At 45.3% G+C, this 18,983-nt stretch overlaps 1 protein-coding gene across 11 annotated transcripts in view; it reads right to left on the reverse strand.

The window, feature by feature from the left end:
* Window positions 1-1,621: 1,621 nt before the first annotated feature.
* Window positions 1,622-18,983, reverse strand: part of lhx8a (LIM homeobox 8a) — a 53,403-nt gene continuing 36,041 nt past the window's right edge. For 9 of the 11 annotated variants that reach the window (XM_069939418.1, XM_069939411.1, XM_069939417.1 and 6 more), the window contains 3 exons: window positions 13,076-13,171; window positions 11,377-11,560; window positions 1,622-5,491 (listed from right to left, as the gene is read on the reverse strand). In XM_069939418.1, coding sequence (XP_069795519.1) covers window positions 5,418-5,491; window positions 11,377-11,560; window positions 13,076-13,171 — 354 coding nt within the window. In that variant the 3' untranslated portion in view covers window positions 1,622-5,417. Of the gene's footprint in view, window positions 5,492-11,376; window positions 11,561-12,152; window positions 12,435-13,075; window positions 13,172-18,983 lie in introns of those variants that run through there. The other 2 variants (XM_069939412.1, XM_069939422.1) reach the window with 2 other exon arrangements.

Raw genomic sequence — 18,983 nt, forward strand, 5'->3', positions numbered from 1 at the left:
TCAATGATCTTTTCTTTGAGCAGCTGCTGTGTCTTGAATCTGATAAATTCCCAATCCACCTGCTCTTTGCGGCTTTTGGTTTGCAATCAGGAGTCAGGTTCGGAAACAGTGGGGGGAGTCAATATTTAGGATGGAGAGACCACATGTGGCGTCCGTCTTTTGGGACCCTCTGTTCCACACTGTGATTGGAGAGAGTGGGCCAGAGTACTCCATGGTTATGCTTTTAAGGTGACACAGAAAGTCCAGGCCCAGCAACACAGGAGAACACAAATCCTTCAGTACATACAATCGGAACTTACAGAATTCCCGTCCTTTTACAGTTCGATGTACTAAACAATACCCCTGGATCATCGCAGAGTGCGAGTGCGATGCGAGGAAAATACGATAGTCCGTTGGGTACACTCAAGTTGTACCGCAGAGCCATCACAGAGTTTATAAAGCTCCCCGTGGAGCCAGTGTCCACCAAGCAATCAGTCAAATGTCCATTTACCTTCACCTCCGTTGTTGAGTTATTCAATTGGTGATATTCCAGGACGGCCAATGCCAGTGTTCCAGAAAACCCCATCATTCCCCATGCTGATGTCGACTCTCTCCTCTTGGCCTGCAGGTATACAAAATGGCGCCAACCACGAGGCATGCAAAGATGGCCACTGTGGCTTCCCACAATGCTTTACTTCCAGTGGCAAGCCCCGCAATGATGCGCAGCAAGACGCTGGCAGCAAACAGCATGGAGAGGCTGAGGCCCGCACTTCGGGACTCAGGCACGGGTCAAGCAGTGATTTGGGGGTTGCACAAGCAGTCACCCTCTTTGGGTTCCCTTTAGCCTGGCAGACCTTCACCCAGTGCCACTGCTTACCACATCCACCGCACACGGAGTCCTTCGTGGGGCATCGGGCGCGGGGGTGCTGTGCCTGTCAACAGAAGTAGCTTCCCCGGTCGCACATAACTGCAGTGGTCAGTGCTGGGGCTGTGGAGTCACCAGCGCCCAAATGACCAGGTACTCTGAAAAGGCATTGTTTTCGTCCGTTAGGTCGTCAGTTCCCAGTTGGGCCTGTTTGGGTGTTTTTGCCAGCTCCAGGGTGCTGGCCAAGTCTTTCTTCCCCAATTCCAGCAGTTGCTGCCTCACATACATCGACCTCACTCCTGCCACGAGGGTGTCCTGGATTTGATCCTCCTCTCTCACCTGGGCCGTGACCGCTTCATAGCGACATTTCCTGGTCAGGCCCACAGTTCAAGGACACAAATCATCTAGCCACTCACCCGGATGCTGCCAACATTGAAGGAGTCAATGCCTCACCAGGACATCATTCTGGGGCCTCGTGTAGTGGGTCTTCAAGCCTTCTATGGCCGACTCGTAAGTAGCACAGTCTCTGATGACAGAGAATCCCTTGGGGCTGGCTCGAGAGAGAGAGAAGTGCCGATCTCCGGAGACCATCTCAGTTGAAGACGTCTTGTGTGACCGTCAGGTAGGACTGGAAGCCCTCAGCCAGTAGGCGAATTCCTCCGGGACCTCTGGGGGACAGAGGGTCGATCTGGAACATCCCTGGCTTCAGCAGGGCTTCCACCCCACTTCAAAGTTAAGCTATTAAAATTGTAACGTAACTGAATGCACTGAGAGATGTGAGGAGTACAAAAATGCTTTTAATAGCTTACAATCAATGGCTGGTAGATACAATAGTCTCAGGTGAATCTGAGGTAAGGAGGGAAAACCAAGGTTTGTATTGGGGTGGGGGAGGGTGGAGTCGGGGAGGGGCCAGCCTTCTGGACAACACACAGACAGTGAATTCCAGTTCACTGCACATTTGACCTCCAAAGTATGGGGGTGAAGGTTAATTGGGTTTATTTGTGGGCAGCATGGGCTTGTGGGCTAAAAGGGCCCGTTACTGAGATGTATGTATAAATTAAATTACAAGTGCAACCCCTTACATTTGTCTGGATTAAAGTCCACCTGCCATGCCATTTTTCTGCCCATATCTAGAACTGATCTATATCCTGTCACATTCTTTGATAACCTTCTACACTGTCCACAACTTCAATATTTATATCATCTGCGTACAAACTAACCAACAAACCGATCTTTTCATCCAATATTTTACATTAATCACAAACATCGGGGGTTCTGACTCCAATCCCTGCAGAACACTGCTGGTTACAGCCTTCCGCCATGACTCGGTCTTCTATGGGCCAACCAATTTGAATAACTCCACCAGCTGCTCCATGCAGGCTCCCTAGACATGTCCAGGGTGCTTCTAGGCCACCAACTTTCCAAGAGTTCAGTTTGGAGGCAGCAGATCTGATGTCATTGGGGGTAACTATGGGTTTGGGTGACCTTTGTTCAGTGTGCAGAATGCATGGATGCCTGCATTCCTGTCCCTTCCGTTTGGCAGGTTGGTATATGCCAGGCTTGTCTGAGGCTCCTGCCTGGTGTGGTATCTCACTCCCCTTCACAAAGTTCAGTTTGCAATCCAAGACTTCCCTGACTTTGGCATCAGGGAGGCAACAGACCACGTTGGAGTCTCAATCTGAGCCACAAAATTGTCTATCTGCTCCCCCCACTAATGCTTGTATTTGGCCACTATTGGAAGGCCATTCTCCCATCATTGTACCTGACCCCTGGGGATGCCCACCTGTACATACTCCTTAGTGGTGGTGACCCACCTCTTGTCATACCTTAGTAACCAGCCTGCTAAACCACATTCCCTGTCTCCAGTGAGGTTGTCCACACTGTATCATCTGACAGAAGCTGTCGATGTACACACACAGACATTACAGAGGTCCCATTCGGAGATTTGCAATCTGTTTTGGTCATTGCGCTTCAGCAAACATGTCATCGAACTGGAGACAGTGCAGAGCAGGTTTAGCCCAGCGGTTCTCAACCTTTATCTTCCCACTCACATCCCACTTTAAGTAATCCCTCTGCTATCGGGGCTCTGTGACTAGTAAGGTGGGATACGGGTGGAAAGAAAATTTGAAAACCGCTGTTTTAATCATCCCTCATTGACTCGTCATGTGCACGGTTTCAGAACTCCAAAGGAAATGGGCCAATGACCGCTTTTCTCAAGTAAAATATTTCAGTAACAATTGGGTCTAGAGCAGTGATTCTCAACCTTCCCTTCCCACCCACATCCCACCTTAAGCAATCCCTTACTAATGACAGGGCACCGATGACATAGGGATTACTTAAAGTGGGATGTGAGTGGAAAGAAAAAGGTTGAGAACCACCTGATTACAAGAATATTGCCAGGACTCAGGGGCCTGAGCTACAGGGAGAGGTTGAGCAGGCTGGGGGTTTACTCTTTGGAGCGCTGGACAATAAGGGATGATCTCATGGTGGTGTACAAAACCATGAGAGGAATAGATCAGGTAAATGCAGAGTCTTTTAACCAGAGGGCATAGGTTTAAGGTGAAGGTGGGGAAAAAAACTTAAAAGGAACCTGAAGGTGATAAAAGTGTGGCAAGTGTGTGGAGCAGGCTATGAGAGAAAGTGGTTGAGGCAGACATTATTACAATGTTTAAGAAACATTTCAATGGTTACATGGATGAGATGGGTTTAGACAGGATTTGGGGCAAATGAGTGTGGGTTATTTTAGTCTACATGGACAAGTTGGGCCAAAAGGCCTGTTTCCTCCTGTGGAACATAGGAAGTAGGAAGAGGAGTAGGCCAAAAATAGCCCATCGAGCCTGCTCCGCCATTCAATACGATCATGGCTGATCTAATTTATGACCTAACTCCACCTACCTGCCTTCTCCCCATATCCCCTAATTCCTCTGTGACCAGTTTAATTCAATGCTTTAAGTAGTGGCAGGTAATATTGAGGGATTTGGGTCACAGGAACCAACCACACTGTGAGGCCTGGAGTCATCCTGCACCAGACTTCCTGACCCAAAGGACATCAGTCAGCCAGGTGGGTCTCTGCAACAACCAGAATTCAATCTCCACACCGGTTGGGATTTGCCCCAAATAGTGGTCTGAACAGTGTGGTGACTACTCCAGGAAAACAGATCCAGTCTCCAACCTAGGGTCAAGTTCACTAATGGAGGACCACGATGTATACAAAACTACAAGAGGTTTAGATAGGGCGGACAGCCAGTACCTTGTGTCCAGGGTGGCAATGGTCAAAACAAGAGAACTTCAGTTTAAGGTGAGAGGAGGGAAATTCAGGGGAAATGTCAGGGGCAAGTTTAGAAAAAAAATCATTCAGAGTGGTGGGCACCTGGAACACATTGCCAGGGTGATGGTGGAAGCTGTCTGAAGAAAGACAGGCACATGGATGAAAGAGGGTTATGGGAGCAAGGGAAGGGTTGGATTATTGTGGAGTAGGTTTATATGGGGCAACACTATCGTGGGCTGAAGGGCCTGCACTGTATTGTAACTTTCTAGGTATCCAAACATTATGGAATACAGAAAGGGAATATAGCTGGTGTGTTTTTCATAGTATTATTGTCTAAAACCAGCAGGCATTAGTTTAAGATGAGGAGGTTGAAGTGGGATCTGAGGGGGTACATCTTCTCCCCCCCCACAGTAGTTGGGGTCTGGAATGAGAAGTCAGTGGAGGAGGGCAGGAACAAGATTGAAGTGGGACTGACGGGCAATGTGCAGGGCAGGGTGTGAAATCAATGCACGTGTTTAGTGTAGTTAGGAGGTTCATGGTGGGCTGAAGGGAAGGGCCTGTTTTATCTGAATGTGCAGAACCATTTCCAAAGGGTTTCTTTTAATGGCTCAACTGCCCAGCTCAAGGCTACAGGACGAGGTGGAAGGAAACAAGAGTCAAAAAATGCCCAGTGTCAGTAAAAAGTCCAGAGCGACAGGTAAGTGACCCAAAGCCAAGCAGAGGGAGGCAAGGGTTCAATAAATCACCATCCTCAAAATCATAATGGAGGGGGCTGAGAGAGATTCTATCAACTCTCAGACACCCAGATGTAGCTTTACTGCAGAATCTCCACACCAACCACAAAATACTCTCCTGTTCCTTCAATCCCTGCACCTCTCCCCTCCACCCCGGGTGGAGAGCTGTTTTGACATCAAGGACAAGTAGAATCTGTGCAACACAAATTCTATTGAACAAGACTCAACTAGAAACAACCATAGCAAATGTTTATTTTCTCTAAGGTCCAGAATGCAAAAGATGCCAAATGAAATTCTGAAGCAGGCATAAAGCAGAACTTCCGGCAGAAGCTCATTTTGTTCAACCGTACAAAAACAGATTATGCATTCCACAACAATAACTTAGTAATATTAGCAAGTGAAACAGTCAAGACTGTAAACATTTGGCATGCTTGTAACCAAGTATTAATCAAAGTGCTGTACTAAACACCAATAAATAAACATTCGGAGACTGGTGATTTCCTCATCTCCGGCTCGCTGGAGGAAGTTGTCCAAAATGTCGCAATCTTCCAAGCTGAAAGTTCAATAGGATTCAAACAGGTCTTGTAGGCACCTCTGTCATCACACAGGAGGGGAGAGTTTGGAGCCCCAGAGATGGTGAGTGAGCTGTAGGAGAAATGAGAACAACTTGGTAATGCTCAAATGCAAATACAATTTTTAAATTGTTGAGACTTCAAGAGGGGGAAAGGCCAGTGCTCATTACTCTCAACTTCACTCAGGTAGTGACAAGCCTACCTTATTGAAGCACAGAGGCTCTGATAGCTCAGCGGTTAGTACATTGGTTTTAATAAACCAGGGGTTGTGAGTTTGTTCCTCACTCGGGCCTTATTTTTGGGAGGGGCACTGGTCAAAATGGTGGACAAAGTTAAAGAATTTTATGCATGTTACATTCTAATTGTAGTATTACATTCCAATAATGGAACCTTTAACACTAACCCTCCGATGTGATTTATTAAACTATTTATTTTTATGTACATTCTTCTGCATATGTAACGTTTGTCTGTATGTGTGTTATGTTGGGTTGTGTGTCTTGCACCGAGGACCGGAGAACACTGTTTCGTCGGGTTGTACAATCAAATGACAGTAAACTTGAACCACTATTGGTGTTGCTGTTAGACGTTGCAGGATTTAGATCCCGCAATGCTGAAAGAACAGTGGAACATTTTCAAGTCAGGATGGTGTGTGACATGAAGGGGAACTTGTGTGAGGTGGGCCTCCCCATGCCTGCTACCAGTTTGAGTGGGAGGGTGTGCGTCCAGGAAACGGCGCGAGTCAGAACTTGGATTCACTGGCTCACTTCAATTATGGACTCCAGGTCACTGTTTCAGAGAATGGGAAGTTTCTCCCTCACAAACAGATGACCAGGTCAGTTTGTGCGAACTTCCTCTGCAAACCCATTACAGAAAAAAGACAGCGGCCAATCGCAAAGTCCTTCCATGACTAGACAGTCGAAAGGCCTCTCTTCAATGAAGGTAAACAAGGCTGGGGATTTGCTCATCAAGCTTACTGGTCTATCACTCACTGACCAGGCCAGAACTGAAGCAGAATATTTCAGCACGTTCCAATTGCATCATGTCCCACAGCAATTCAGGCAGGTAAACAGGTGTAAGCTACTCAGCTCTCAGCTGATCCGGTAACACGACTGAATGAAAGAACACAAAAGGACTGAGTCATCCACCCCCAGAGAGACAGGAGCTGACAGAGTGTCACGCAAACAGGATTTAATCCTTTCAGACAGCAGCAGGCTCATCTTCAGTCAGTCAAAGCAGGCTTGCTTACTAGACCACAAGGGAATTGTGTACAAGGAGCCACGCCATTTGCAACTACTGGTGAAACTTTGCTCAAAGATGGTCTTTAAATAAAACCCCTCAATGAGGGCAGCCAAGGTTTTGTCTGCTCCTCTCTCTCCTGCTTCAACTGACAACACTGAACCATCAAAAACAATTAAAACAATGTCACTAAACTCACTAAAGAATCAACAGCATCTCCATAAGCAAAACAGCGTGAAAACCATTACTTCTCCATAGACACGATCCAGGAGAAAATAATGCTGGAGAAACTCAGCAGGTCAAACAGTGTCCTTTACACATAACTAACGTTCCGGGCTTGAGCCCTTCATCAACATTGGTTCTGTATCTTTACCTGCTGCAGAAAAGGTCTCTGTTTGACCTGCCGAGTTTCTCCAGCGTTGTTTTTACTTCAAGCACGGTGTCTGCAGACTTTCTGGTTTTACTCCTTACAATCCATGTGATGTGGTTCAGTCTGAAGACCCTTTGCCCATGGCTGTTTGACACAGACATTCACCATATCCCTCCCCACACATACCACCCAGCCTGCAGATCATTTCCAGTCATTTGCTTTTGAAATCTTGTGATTGGAAGCAAATCTACCAGAAAGATTCTGAAGCGCAACACAAGCATGCTGAAGAAACTTTGCTGATCACAGGGGACAAGACCATTACAAGAGCATCAGGCCCTTCGGTCCATTGAGTCCACTATGCCATTTAATCATGAGCCAGTCCGCTCTCCCATTAGCCCATCTCCCCTGCCTTCTCTCCATTACCCTCAGTTATTCAGATGCCCATCAATCTCTGCCTCAAATACACCCGACAACCTGGCCTCCACAGCTGCATCTATCGAAAGTACAGGTTAGCCAGCATTTCAGGCCTGAGCACTTTCTCAAGGCATGAGCAAAAAGCAGACAGGCACTGAACAAAAAGGGGAGGGGAGGGGGGAGGAAGGGGCAGGTGGTGAGCTTGAGAGCAGCAGGGATTGCTGACTGGGAAAATGGAGAGACTTGCACAGAACCTTTCAAAGAGAGGACTTCTTCAGGGTAGGCATCCCTTGAAGCAGGAGATTGCTTCCTGGTTCACAGAAGATGGCTCCTCTATCCAAAAGGAACTACCTTCAAAGCACCCACGGCCACAGTGGGAGAGTCTCAGACAAGAGGGCCCTTAGAACAGAGATGTTGAGGAATTTCTTCAGCCAGAGGGCTGTGAACCTGTGGAGGCCAGATCATTGAGTGTATTTAAGGCAGAGATGGATTTTTTAAAAAATACTTTATTTTTGAACTTTTCATCTTTGTGCATTCGCCATATTCAAGTATATTGATTCTAACTACAAGATGTCGATTATATTCCCCTCTCCTCAACAATCCCACCCTAACCCCGACCCCCTAAAACAATGAGAAACCTTGTTTACGTATTCTCAGATTATACGGTAACATTGAAAAGTTCACGGATTGTTCTTGGAGAGATTGCAGCAGGATTCATCCGATATTTAGCATCCTTATTCGTTGAGAGTGTTACTGCAGGTTTCAACGAATGGACAATATTAAATGTTTACACCTCTCTTTTGCATCTATGAGTGCTAAATTTGCAGAAGTACACACTATTTCTCAAACTATGTAATTTTTCTGTCTAAGGTCTATCGATTTCTAAATGGGAATCTGATTTCCCAGTAACTGTAGTGCATTTTCTTGCTGCTGCCAACACAGTTTTAACAAATTCCTTTTGACTTGATGACAATTTCAGTTTAGGCCTCATTCCTTCGATATTCCCTAATAAAAATTAAAACAAAAATCAGGATTTTGTAGATATATACCAGTAATTTGATTCAAAAGCTTCCGTACTTCTATCCAAAAAAATCTCACCTTTGGACACAACCATGTGGAGTGCAGAGAAGTACCTTCTCTTCACCGTACCCCAAACACTCATTTGATAAATCTGATTTTATTTTATGCAACTTTCAGAGTCTCATGTACAATTGATGCACAAAATTATATTGTATCAATCTATATATTAGTCATTCAGTCTCGACAAATATCTGATTATATTCAAATCATGTTCCCATTTTTGCTCTGTAAAGCCCAGATTTAGGTACAGCACAGAAGTAAATTTTTGTACATTTCCTCATCTAATGAGAATTTCCACTTCACTAAATGTTCGGCTCCGAATCATGGGTCCTCTACCGGCATCACCTACGGCTCCTAGAACGCTTCCACCAGCGTTGCCTCCGCTCCATCCTCAACATTCATTGGAGCGACTTCATCTCCAACATCGAAGTACTCGAGATGGCAGAGGCCAACAGCATCGAATCCACGCTGTTGAAGATCCAACTGCGCTGGGTAGGTCACGTCTCCAGAATGGAGGACCATCGCCTTCCCAAGATCGTGTTATATGGCATGCTCTCCACTGGCCATCGTGTCAGAGGTGCACCAAAGAGGTACAAGGACTGCCTAAAGAAATCTCTTGGTGCCTGCCACATTGACCACCGCCAGTGGGCTGATATCGCCTCAAACCATGCATCTTGGCGCCTCACAGTTCGGCGGGCAGCAACCTCCTTTGAAGAAGACCGCAGAGCCCACCTCACTGACAAAAGACAAAGGAGGAAAAACCCAACACCCAACCCCAACCAACCAATTTTCCCCTGCAACCGCTGCAGCCGTGTCTGCCTGTCCCGCATCGGACTTGTCAGCCACAAAGGAGCCGCAGCTGACGTGGACATTACCCCTCCATAAATCTTCGTCCGTGAAGCCAAGCCAAAGAAGAATACATGGGGTTAATAATCTTTCAGATCCTAATTCATCTCATAAGTATCCTTTCATTTGAAAGTAGCAAAAAAAGTACATTTCGAGTCTTGCTACATTATCAGCAGTTAATACATATGTGGAGGAGAGTTGCACCCACAGAGAAAGACGACTCTTTATTCAAACAGGCACAATTCCTATTCTACATATGATTTTTTTCTTACTTTCAGCAGAACTTCAAGGTAGAATAATTAATGTGGAATATAAAGCAAGAATTTTGTCAGATCATTCACCATTATTAATGCAGATCGAAATGCCTGAAAAAGATCGGTGTACCGATGGAGGTTAAACACTACTGCTAAAGAGATCAAATTTCCGTGATTTTGTAAGAACACAAATTCAATTATACTGTGACACTAATTTAAATTAGGTAAAAGTTTGTGATATGGGATGCATTGAAAGCTTATTTAAGAGGACAAATAAGTTTTACTTCCAAAATAAAAAGAGGGAAATAGATCAATTAAAAAAAAGTTATGGAAAAAGTTTACAAACAAGAAGTTTGAAAAATAGATGTAGAGAATTAGTTAATAAGGAACTCCAATACTTTGCAGACCAGTAGAACAGAAAAAGCAATAACAAGAACTAAACAAAGATATTATGAATTGGGTGAAAGATCACAGAATATTAGTGAGGCAATTAAAAACAGAACAAGCTTTTTCAGGTCCCTAGGTTTACTTTTCTTTTATTTCATTTCTTAGTGTTTTCTTTGAAAGGTGTTGCCATTGTGATTTTGTTTTTTTTTCTATTACAGGTCTCGATAGGGGTCATGGCCCCATGATGAGTGGGATCGAGATGGATTTTTGGAATGCATTCACTGTGGGTGGGTGGGACAGGGGGTTAGGACAAGTACAGACTTTGGGGATGCACATGTACTTTGTTTATTGGATTTCGTAAGTCTGGAAAAATAAAAAACAGAACAAACTTCAAGAACAATAAATGCTATTTGGAAAGAATCTAATACTATCAGTTATAAACCTTAAGATATAAAGGAATCTTTTAAAAATATTCTGAATTAGTTCAGAATCTTTAAAAGATTATAAAATTGATAAGTATTTATCACATAAATTTACCAACCTAATGTTTGGAAGCACAGATGGAACTAAATACTAAATGATTGGAAGTAAAAGAACCAATGAGTACATTGCAAAGTAATAAATCTCTGGGGGAAGATGGTTTTCCATCTGAATTTTACAAAGAATTTAAAGATTTTATTTACCCCAATCTTTATGGAAATGTTAAATCATATGCAACACATATGCCACCTGAATCTTTTCCAATAGCAATAATCACTGATACCAATAAAAGAGATTCCTTAAAACCTGTATCATATTGACCAATACCTTTATTAAATGTGGATTACAAAAACATTGCAAATATTTTGGCAAGTAGAATAAATCACTCCCCAAATTAATAAATGCTGACCAATCAGCCAGAGATTGATAGGTTCTTAATTAACCAGGGCATCAAAGGTTTATGGCAAGAAGGCCAGGCAGTGAGGCTGACTGGGAAAATGGATCGGCTCATGACTAAATGGTGGGGCATACTCGATTCGCCGAATAGCCCATTTCTGCTCCTGTCTCTTCTGGTCCTAAATAAATAACACCTCAGCTTAGTACAAAAACATGCTGGAGAGACTCAGCAGGTCACACAGCATCCACAGGAAGGAGAGTAACCAGCATTTCCAGTTTGGGTCCATCATCAGGTATACATTTCCAACAATTTTAGGTACTGCACTCAACCCTACCATCTGCAGACTGTCCTGCTCAACACATCAATAGGCAGGTCTGTCACACTGTAGAATATCTAGTACAGGTCTCAGGATCATCTCCAGGAAAGTGACTAGAAGCCCACACCTGCCAGCTGAGAGTGGGTGCATAATGGCAGCTTAGCCTCAGTAAACTTACAATCCATGTAGGTGTGCAGGCTGCTCAACATCTGTCCATCAGGCGTGACACTGGCCAGGTAAGCCATTTCGTCCAGCATGGGCGACGAGAGGTTCTCCTGGTGAGCTCCTGCCACCGGGGTTCCCGACAGGTGACCAGGGCTCACATGCTTCTTGTGACGAGCCCTGCAGTTCTGAAACCAAACCTGGAATATCATGTTGGATTTTCAGAAAACGTGGATGCATACAGAAGTACATTTAGCCTCAGCAAGGTCTGGAACCAGCTCATTCCATCACTTTTTTTTTTAAGGGCAGCACAGTTACCATAGTGGCTAACACAAAACTGTTACAACACCAGCAACCAGAGTTCGAATCCCACGCTGTAAGGAGTTTGCACATTCTCCGTGTCTGCATGGGTTTTCCCCAGGGGGTCGTTTCCTCCCACCATTCGAAATGTACCAGGGGTGTAGGTCAATTGGATGTTATTGGGCGGCACGGGCTTGCTTATGGGCTGGAAGGGCCTGTTACCGTGCTGTTTGTCTGAATTTATATTAATTAAAAAAATTTTTAGACAGCACTAAAAGCCATTTGGCCCACAGCAACAATCCAGCCCATTACCGTGTCCTTGGATCAGCCAGACACAAATTGTCCAAGTGTCTGTCTCCACCACCCACCAGATCCTTGTCCCACTATGAAATTCTTCACATCCCTCCAAACCCCTCACTTTAAACCTGTACCCTCAAAGTTGTTGTGCCGATACCAAAGAGGAGGTGGTGTGACAGTAAGGGCAGAGGTGCACAGGGGAGCAAATACACAACTGTTCAGGACAGGGAATCTGAGAGGTCTTAATATACAATTGGGACTATTCTAGAGGCATTAACCAACAGGATGTTGCAAGGATGGTGGTAAAAGAGGCTTCACTCACTGAACTCCCACTGGGACAGCAGGAACTGAGGAAAATGAGCAGAAAGTGTTTCTGGAAAGTGGTAGGATTCAGCGCAATCAGCAAGTTGAAGAGGTCAGTCCTGGCTGGTTCTCATCTGGGAGGTGAGCTGACCAACTTATCAGCATGGGGAATATCTAGGAAGCAACAATATAGAATGTGTGTGGAAGATTATAGTCTTCTAGCCAGGGAGGGCCAAATGGACCCTGTGCACAGAACACTAAGCTGTCCCAACTTAGAGTTACCCCATTCACAGGACTCCAACCTTCCAAGATATTGTGTTCTGAAGGAACGAGGGCGGTTCAGTAGCATGGACAACTCCAGCTTGGTGGGACGGGAATCTGGACCTGGACTGTAGAATGCAGGAGGTCATGCTCAGAGATCCTCTCATTTGATTGCAAATGGTCAATATTTCAGGTTGGGTCACTTTTATTGAGACTGGGGACTATGACTATGTCTATTTACTCAGATGGGTGGGGGGGAAGAAAGAGAAGTCAAGGAAACAGGAGAATTGGCTCTACAAGAACATGCATTCACTGCCTGGAGCAGACAAGCCCCAGATGAACATCTCACCCAAACAGTGCAGACCTCCTGCATCTGGATCCTGTGCGTCATCTCATTTCTGGAAGGACAAACCAATACATAGCCGATTCCTGCACCACTAATGTGTGGACAACTCACAGAAACTCTTGGGTTCCAGAAGGATGAACTTGAGCAACATTCAAGTTATTAACCCCAACAAACTCTAAATGGGGGAATTTTTGCAAAAAGGGCTCACTTGTATAACACGACGGCTCAGTCCGGTCTTGTCTGCTAGCCTCTGGAGTGTCTGTGCATCAGGATTGTTGTCTTGGGAAAACTGTGTTTGCATTATCTGCAGGAACAAGAACAAATTAGTGTTCAAGCTCCCTCAGCACTTGTTTTAGACTTTGGTCAAGATGAGAAAGGACACCCATTAACCAGGGATCAAATTCACTGATGAATGCTGGAGCATTCAGGTCAAGCAGCATCTGTGGAGAGAGGAGCGGAGCTAAAACATCACGTCCAATGTCTCTGCGAGAAGAGAGAGACTGTCGGGGTTGAAGAGAATGCCAAAAATCCCGGACATGTCTGGACTCTGTTTTCACCACACCCAGTTGTCCACGCTGTCAACAACTGATGTCGTGTTCTACAAGTTAATCTTTTATAGAGCTCTAACTGTGTAATGTCCCTGTCTGACTGATGCTGGAATCTTGCAAATCATTCTCAGAGAAACACCAGGTGGTGCCACTGCCTCAACTCCAGAATCTCTCCCTCTACTTCCCCACTCAGGCTCATTCCAATGTCCTTTGGGGCAAAGGAAGCTTCCAAAGAGCCCCTCTAAATATGACCCTCACTCCAAATCCATCCTAGAGCTCTTGGATCCTCCCTCAGCCTCTCCTACTCCAAGAGAAACGTCCATCTTACCCAGTCCCTCCCCAATCTGAAACACTCCATTCCAGGAAGCCTCATGTTGAACCTGCTCAGAGATCACATCCGTAGTGTGGAGACCAGAACAGTACACAATGTTCTAGCTGTGTCCAGTTCACAAGGCTGTACCAAGACCTCTCACCTAAGGGAGCACATTTTGCAGGTCACCTGCACTGTGAATGTAACACCCAGTTACATGGTGTAAACACCCAAATGTGCTGGGGACCTCAGCGAGTCAGACAGCATCCATGGAAAGCAATAGTGAGTTGAGCTCCTCACCAGGTTGCCAAAGAAAATGACGCAAACTTCCAGGTAGGGGGAAAGGGACAAGCCAGTGGTTGACGGGTAGGGGAAGAAGCTGAGAGGTGAGGAGGGCAGGGGCTGAGATGCTGTGATAGGAGGAACGTGGTGGGAGCTGGAGGATGGAGGTGTAGGTGACAGTCAGGGGGAGGGAAGGAGCCAGAGGATTGAGTGAAAGTGAGGAAATGGGCATGGAGGTGGTAACTGGAAATTAGAGTTTGATATTGGTGTTGCCTTGGGTGGAGATTGCTGGGATTGTATACAAGGGGTCATTCCTCCAATGGTAGGGTGAAGTGAGACGAGGATACCCACCAGTGTCACTGCTGTACTTCGTGCGTCCAACAGCAGATATCCAGGAGTCAATGATGTGGAATTAGTGCCCTCCCCATCTCACACCTTTATTCCATGCCCCCATCACCATCCAGCTTTGCCTGGGCTGCTCCTCAGTGTGAAAAATCTCTCCTCCATTCGCCTCAAAATTAAATCTGCGCCCAAGAAGAAATCTTAGGAGTGTTTTGGAGTGGGTAACCATGGGACATTGGTTTAAGGTGAGGGGAGAGAATCAACAGGGAGCAGAAGGGTAGATAGAGTTTATTATCACCCAGTGGTAACAGTACCACCCGAAAGAACCCTATTCTCTGGCCCATGGCGCAAAAGCCGTGCAAGCACACATACAGACTCAACAACAGAGCCTACATGTCTAGTACACATTAAATATTAATAAATAGAACATTAAAGTACAGAAACAGGCCCTTCAGCCCTCCTAGTCTCTGCTGAACCCTTTTCTGCCTAGACGCACTGACCTGCACCCAGTCCATAGCCCTCCAATCCATGGACCTCCCCAAATTCCTCTTCAATGTTAAAATTGAGCCCACATTCACCACTTCAGCTGGCAGCTTGTTCCACGCTCCCACTACTCTCTGTATGAAGAAATTCCCCCTCATGTTCCCTCTAAACTTTTCACCATTCACCCTTAACCTCTGGTTTGTATCTCACCCACCCTCAGTGGAAAAAGCCTGCCTACATTTACCATCTATCCCCCTCATAATTTTAAATACCTTGATCAAATCTCCCCTCGTTCTTCTAAGCTCCAGGGAATAAAGTCCTAACCTGTTTAACCTTTCCCTGTAACTCAGTTCCTGAAGTCTGGGCAACATCCTAGTAAGTCATCACAAGTCAACTCCTTCATCCCAGGGATCAACCTAGTAAACCTCCTCTGGACCGTCTCCAAAGCCAGTATATCCTTCCTCAAATATGGAGACCAGAACTGGACTCAGTACTCCAGGTGCAGTCTCACCAGTACCTTGTACAGTTGCAACATGACCTCCCTACTCCTGAATTCAATTCCTCTAGCGATGAAGGCCAACATTCCATTTGCCTTCTTAATAACCTGCTGCACCTGCAACCTAACTTCTTGCGATTCATGCACAAGCCCTCCCAAGTCCAGCTGTAGTTTTTCACCCTTTAAATAATATTCAGCTCTTATTTTTCTTGCCAAAGTGGATCACCTCACACTAACTAACATTGTACTCCATAATGATTGTGGTCCAGAGGAGGTTTATTAGGTTGATCCCTGGGATGAAGGGGTTGACTTGCGATGAAAGATTAAATTGTCTAGGATTGTATTCGCTCGAGTTCAGAAGAATGAGAGGAGATCTTATAGAAACATAGGATTATGAAGGGTATGGATAGGATAGATGTAGGAAGGTTTTTTGAGCTGGCCGGGGAAACTAAAACAAGAGGACACAGTCTCAAGATTCAGGGGAGAAGATTTAGGACAGAGATGAGGAAAAATAGTTTTTCCCCAGAGAGTGGTGAATGTTTGGAATTCTCTAACCAGGTAAGTGGTTGAGGCTGCCTCATTAAACATATTTAAAATTTGGTTAGATAAATGTTTACATGATAGAGGAATTAGGGGATATAGGGAGAAGGCAGGTAGGTGGAGTTAGGTCATAAATTAGATCAGCCATGATCGAATTGAATGGCGGAGCAGGCTCGATGGGCCATTTTTGGCCTCCTCCTGTTCCTATGTAGAGAAGTGTGAGGTGCTTCATTTCAGTAAAAATAATCAAAATAGAACATATGTAGTGAAGGGGAGGACTTTGGGGAATGGACAAGGACAAAGATCTTGGAGTTATGGTGCAGGGTTCCTTGAAGGTGGATTCCCATGTTGACAGGGTGGTTAAGAAGGCATTTGGAGTGTTAGCCTTCATAATTCATAGCATAGAGTATAGGAGCTGGGAAGTGATGTTGCAACTGTTTAAGACATTGGTGAGGCCAGGTTTGGAGTATTGCATTCAGTTCTAGTCTCCAAATTATAGGAAGGATGTAGATAAGGTGGGGAGGGTGCAGAAAAAATTTACAAGGATGTTGTCTGGCTTAAAATACCTAGAATACAGAGAAAGATTGAAGAGGTTAGGACTTTTATTCCTTGGAACGTAGATGGTTGAGAGGGGATTTGATAGAGGTGTTTAAAATTATGAAGGGAATAGATAGACTAGATGCAAGTAGACTCTTCCCCCTGAGAGCAGGTGAGGTGGAAACAAGAGGACACAAGTTGAGAATAAGGGGGCAAAATTTTAGAAGAAACAGAGGATGCTTCTTCACTCAGCGAGTGGAATAATCTTCCAGAGGAAATAGTTGAGGCAGAGTCAATTCTTTCAATTAAGAGGAGGCTGGATATATACATGGATAGGAGAGGGTTGGAGGGTTATGGGTGGAGAATAGGCATGGGGATCTAGCAGAGTTGTTTGAGTGAACCGGTGTGCACTTGTCGGGCCGAGATGGCCTGTTTCCATGCCATGAACTGTTATATAGACAACAAACAACAATGGTCCCAGCATCAATCCCTGAGGCACCACTAGTCACAGGCCTCCAGTCTGAGAAGCATTATCCACCATTACTCTCTGGCTTCTCCTGTCCAGCTATTGTCGAATCCACTTCACTACTTCACTATGAATACAGAGTGTCTGAACCTTCCTGACTAACATCCCATCTGAGATTTTGTCAAAGGCCTTACTAAAGTCCATGCAGACAATATCCACAGCTTTTCCTTCATCAACTTTCCTGGTAACCTCCTCGAAAAATTCCAAGATTGGTTAAACATGACCTACCGGGCACAAAGCCATATTGACTATCCCCAATTAGTCCCTGGCTATCCAAATAATTGCATATCCGATCTCTTAGAATACCTAATAATTTACATACTACTAACATCAGGCTCATCAGCTGATAATTTCCAGGGTTACATTTGGAGCCTTTTTTTTTTAAAAACAGAACAACATGAGCTACCCTCCAATCTTCCAACCCCACACCCGTGGCTAAAGGCATTATAAATATTTCTGCCAGAACCCCTGCAATTTCTACACCAGCCTCCCTCAAGGTCTGAGGGAAGATCTAAGTAGTAGAATCATATGGAGATATTTTAGCAGTTCATTCAGTGTTCGCACTGCCCCTGGGAAGAAGCTTTTCCTCAGCCTGGTGGTGCTAACCCTTTCTGGATCCTAACCACAGTGTCATGGAGAGCCTCACCACCCGGCACATGCTCTGTTCTTGCTGCTGCCATCAGGAAAGAGGTGCAGGTGCCACAAGACTCACACCACCAGGTTCAGGAACAGCATCTACCCCTCCACCATCAGACTCAATGACACTCAGTCATTTAAGAACACTGCACTTTATTGATTTATTGAATATTTATTTTCTTCATTTCCACAGTTGTTCACATTTCTTTTGTTTACCCATCTTTCTTCCTGAATACAGTTTAGTTACCAGTAATTAGAAATTCTGCCTGGCTCATAGGAAAAAAGAATCTTAGGGGTGTATGTGATGTCATGTGCTGGCAATAAATTTAAACTTTGACAAATATTTTGCCTTCCAGCTGTGTCGACGATGACCTCCTCTCTCTGGAAATTGCAGTAACGTGGCCCAGCCGTGAGCACACTGAAAACACATCAACCAACAAGATATCGCCTTACCCTTCCACCTCTGTCTTTCCCAAGAAAGAGTGACAAATCCTCAATCTGTGCCTGGCCATTCTCCAAAACAACCCAATCAAATTCTCCAAATCCAAAGTTCTCCGAACCTAGAGTCTACATGTTTTTGTTCATGACTCAACTTGCAGGATACCCCATGTCCTTTAAGAACCTCACCACACAGCCCCCCAAGCCCCTCTCCAACATGTACCAGCTCCTCTGGAAGATACCTTCACCATTAATGCTCCAATTTCATCTGATCATTCAAAGACTTACAGCACCAGAATCTTAGACCAGAGTTTATGATGGTTACCAACCATATCCATATATTGATCCCATTCTATTCCCCACACAATCCCATCCACATACTGGAGCCAATTAACCCACCAACCCACACGCCTAGGAGGTGTGAGAGGAATCCAGAGTCCCCCTGCGCCCGAAGGAACCCAAGTGATCACAGGGCGAACATGCGAACTACACACAGAAGTGGGGATGGAACCTGGGCAACTGGAGCAGAAGGAGCTGCTCCTCCCCTGACAAGGTAGCACACATTCTTCATCCCGAATCACCCTCGAATGGGTGGGGGGGCAGTGGGTGGGATGCCTCACCAGGCCAACCATGGCAGTGGGCGGGAAGCCACATGAACACAGAAGGCAAGGATGAGAGATTCCTACACTGCAGGACATAATTAAATCCCATGGACTTTAATTGCAATCTAGCAGCTCTCAATCAATACGCCCAATGATAAATGTCATGCCACTAACTATATTTAAACCCTATGACAAGATTGGAACTTACTCTCTCCATTATTAACTGAGTACAAGCTCTGTGATTGCAGGATGGATGGGTAGGTCCATCCCCACACCTGCTCCCCCACAAAGAGCCAAGTGAAGCTGACCTACCCAACCTTTCCTCCCAGCCCCCAATTTGTATTTCCGCCTTAAACCCAGCCATTTCCGCCTTAAA

The sequence above is a fragment of the Narcine bancroftii genome, chromosome 5 (assembly GCF_036971445.1).
Source record: "Narcine bancroftii isolate sNarBan1 chromosome 5, sNarBan1.hap1, whole genome shotgun sequence".
NCBI classification, from domain to species: domain Eukaryota; kingdom Metazoa; phylum Chordata; class Chondrichthyes; order Torpediniformes; family Narcinidae; genus Narcine; species Narcine bancroftii.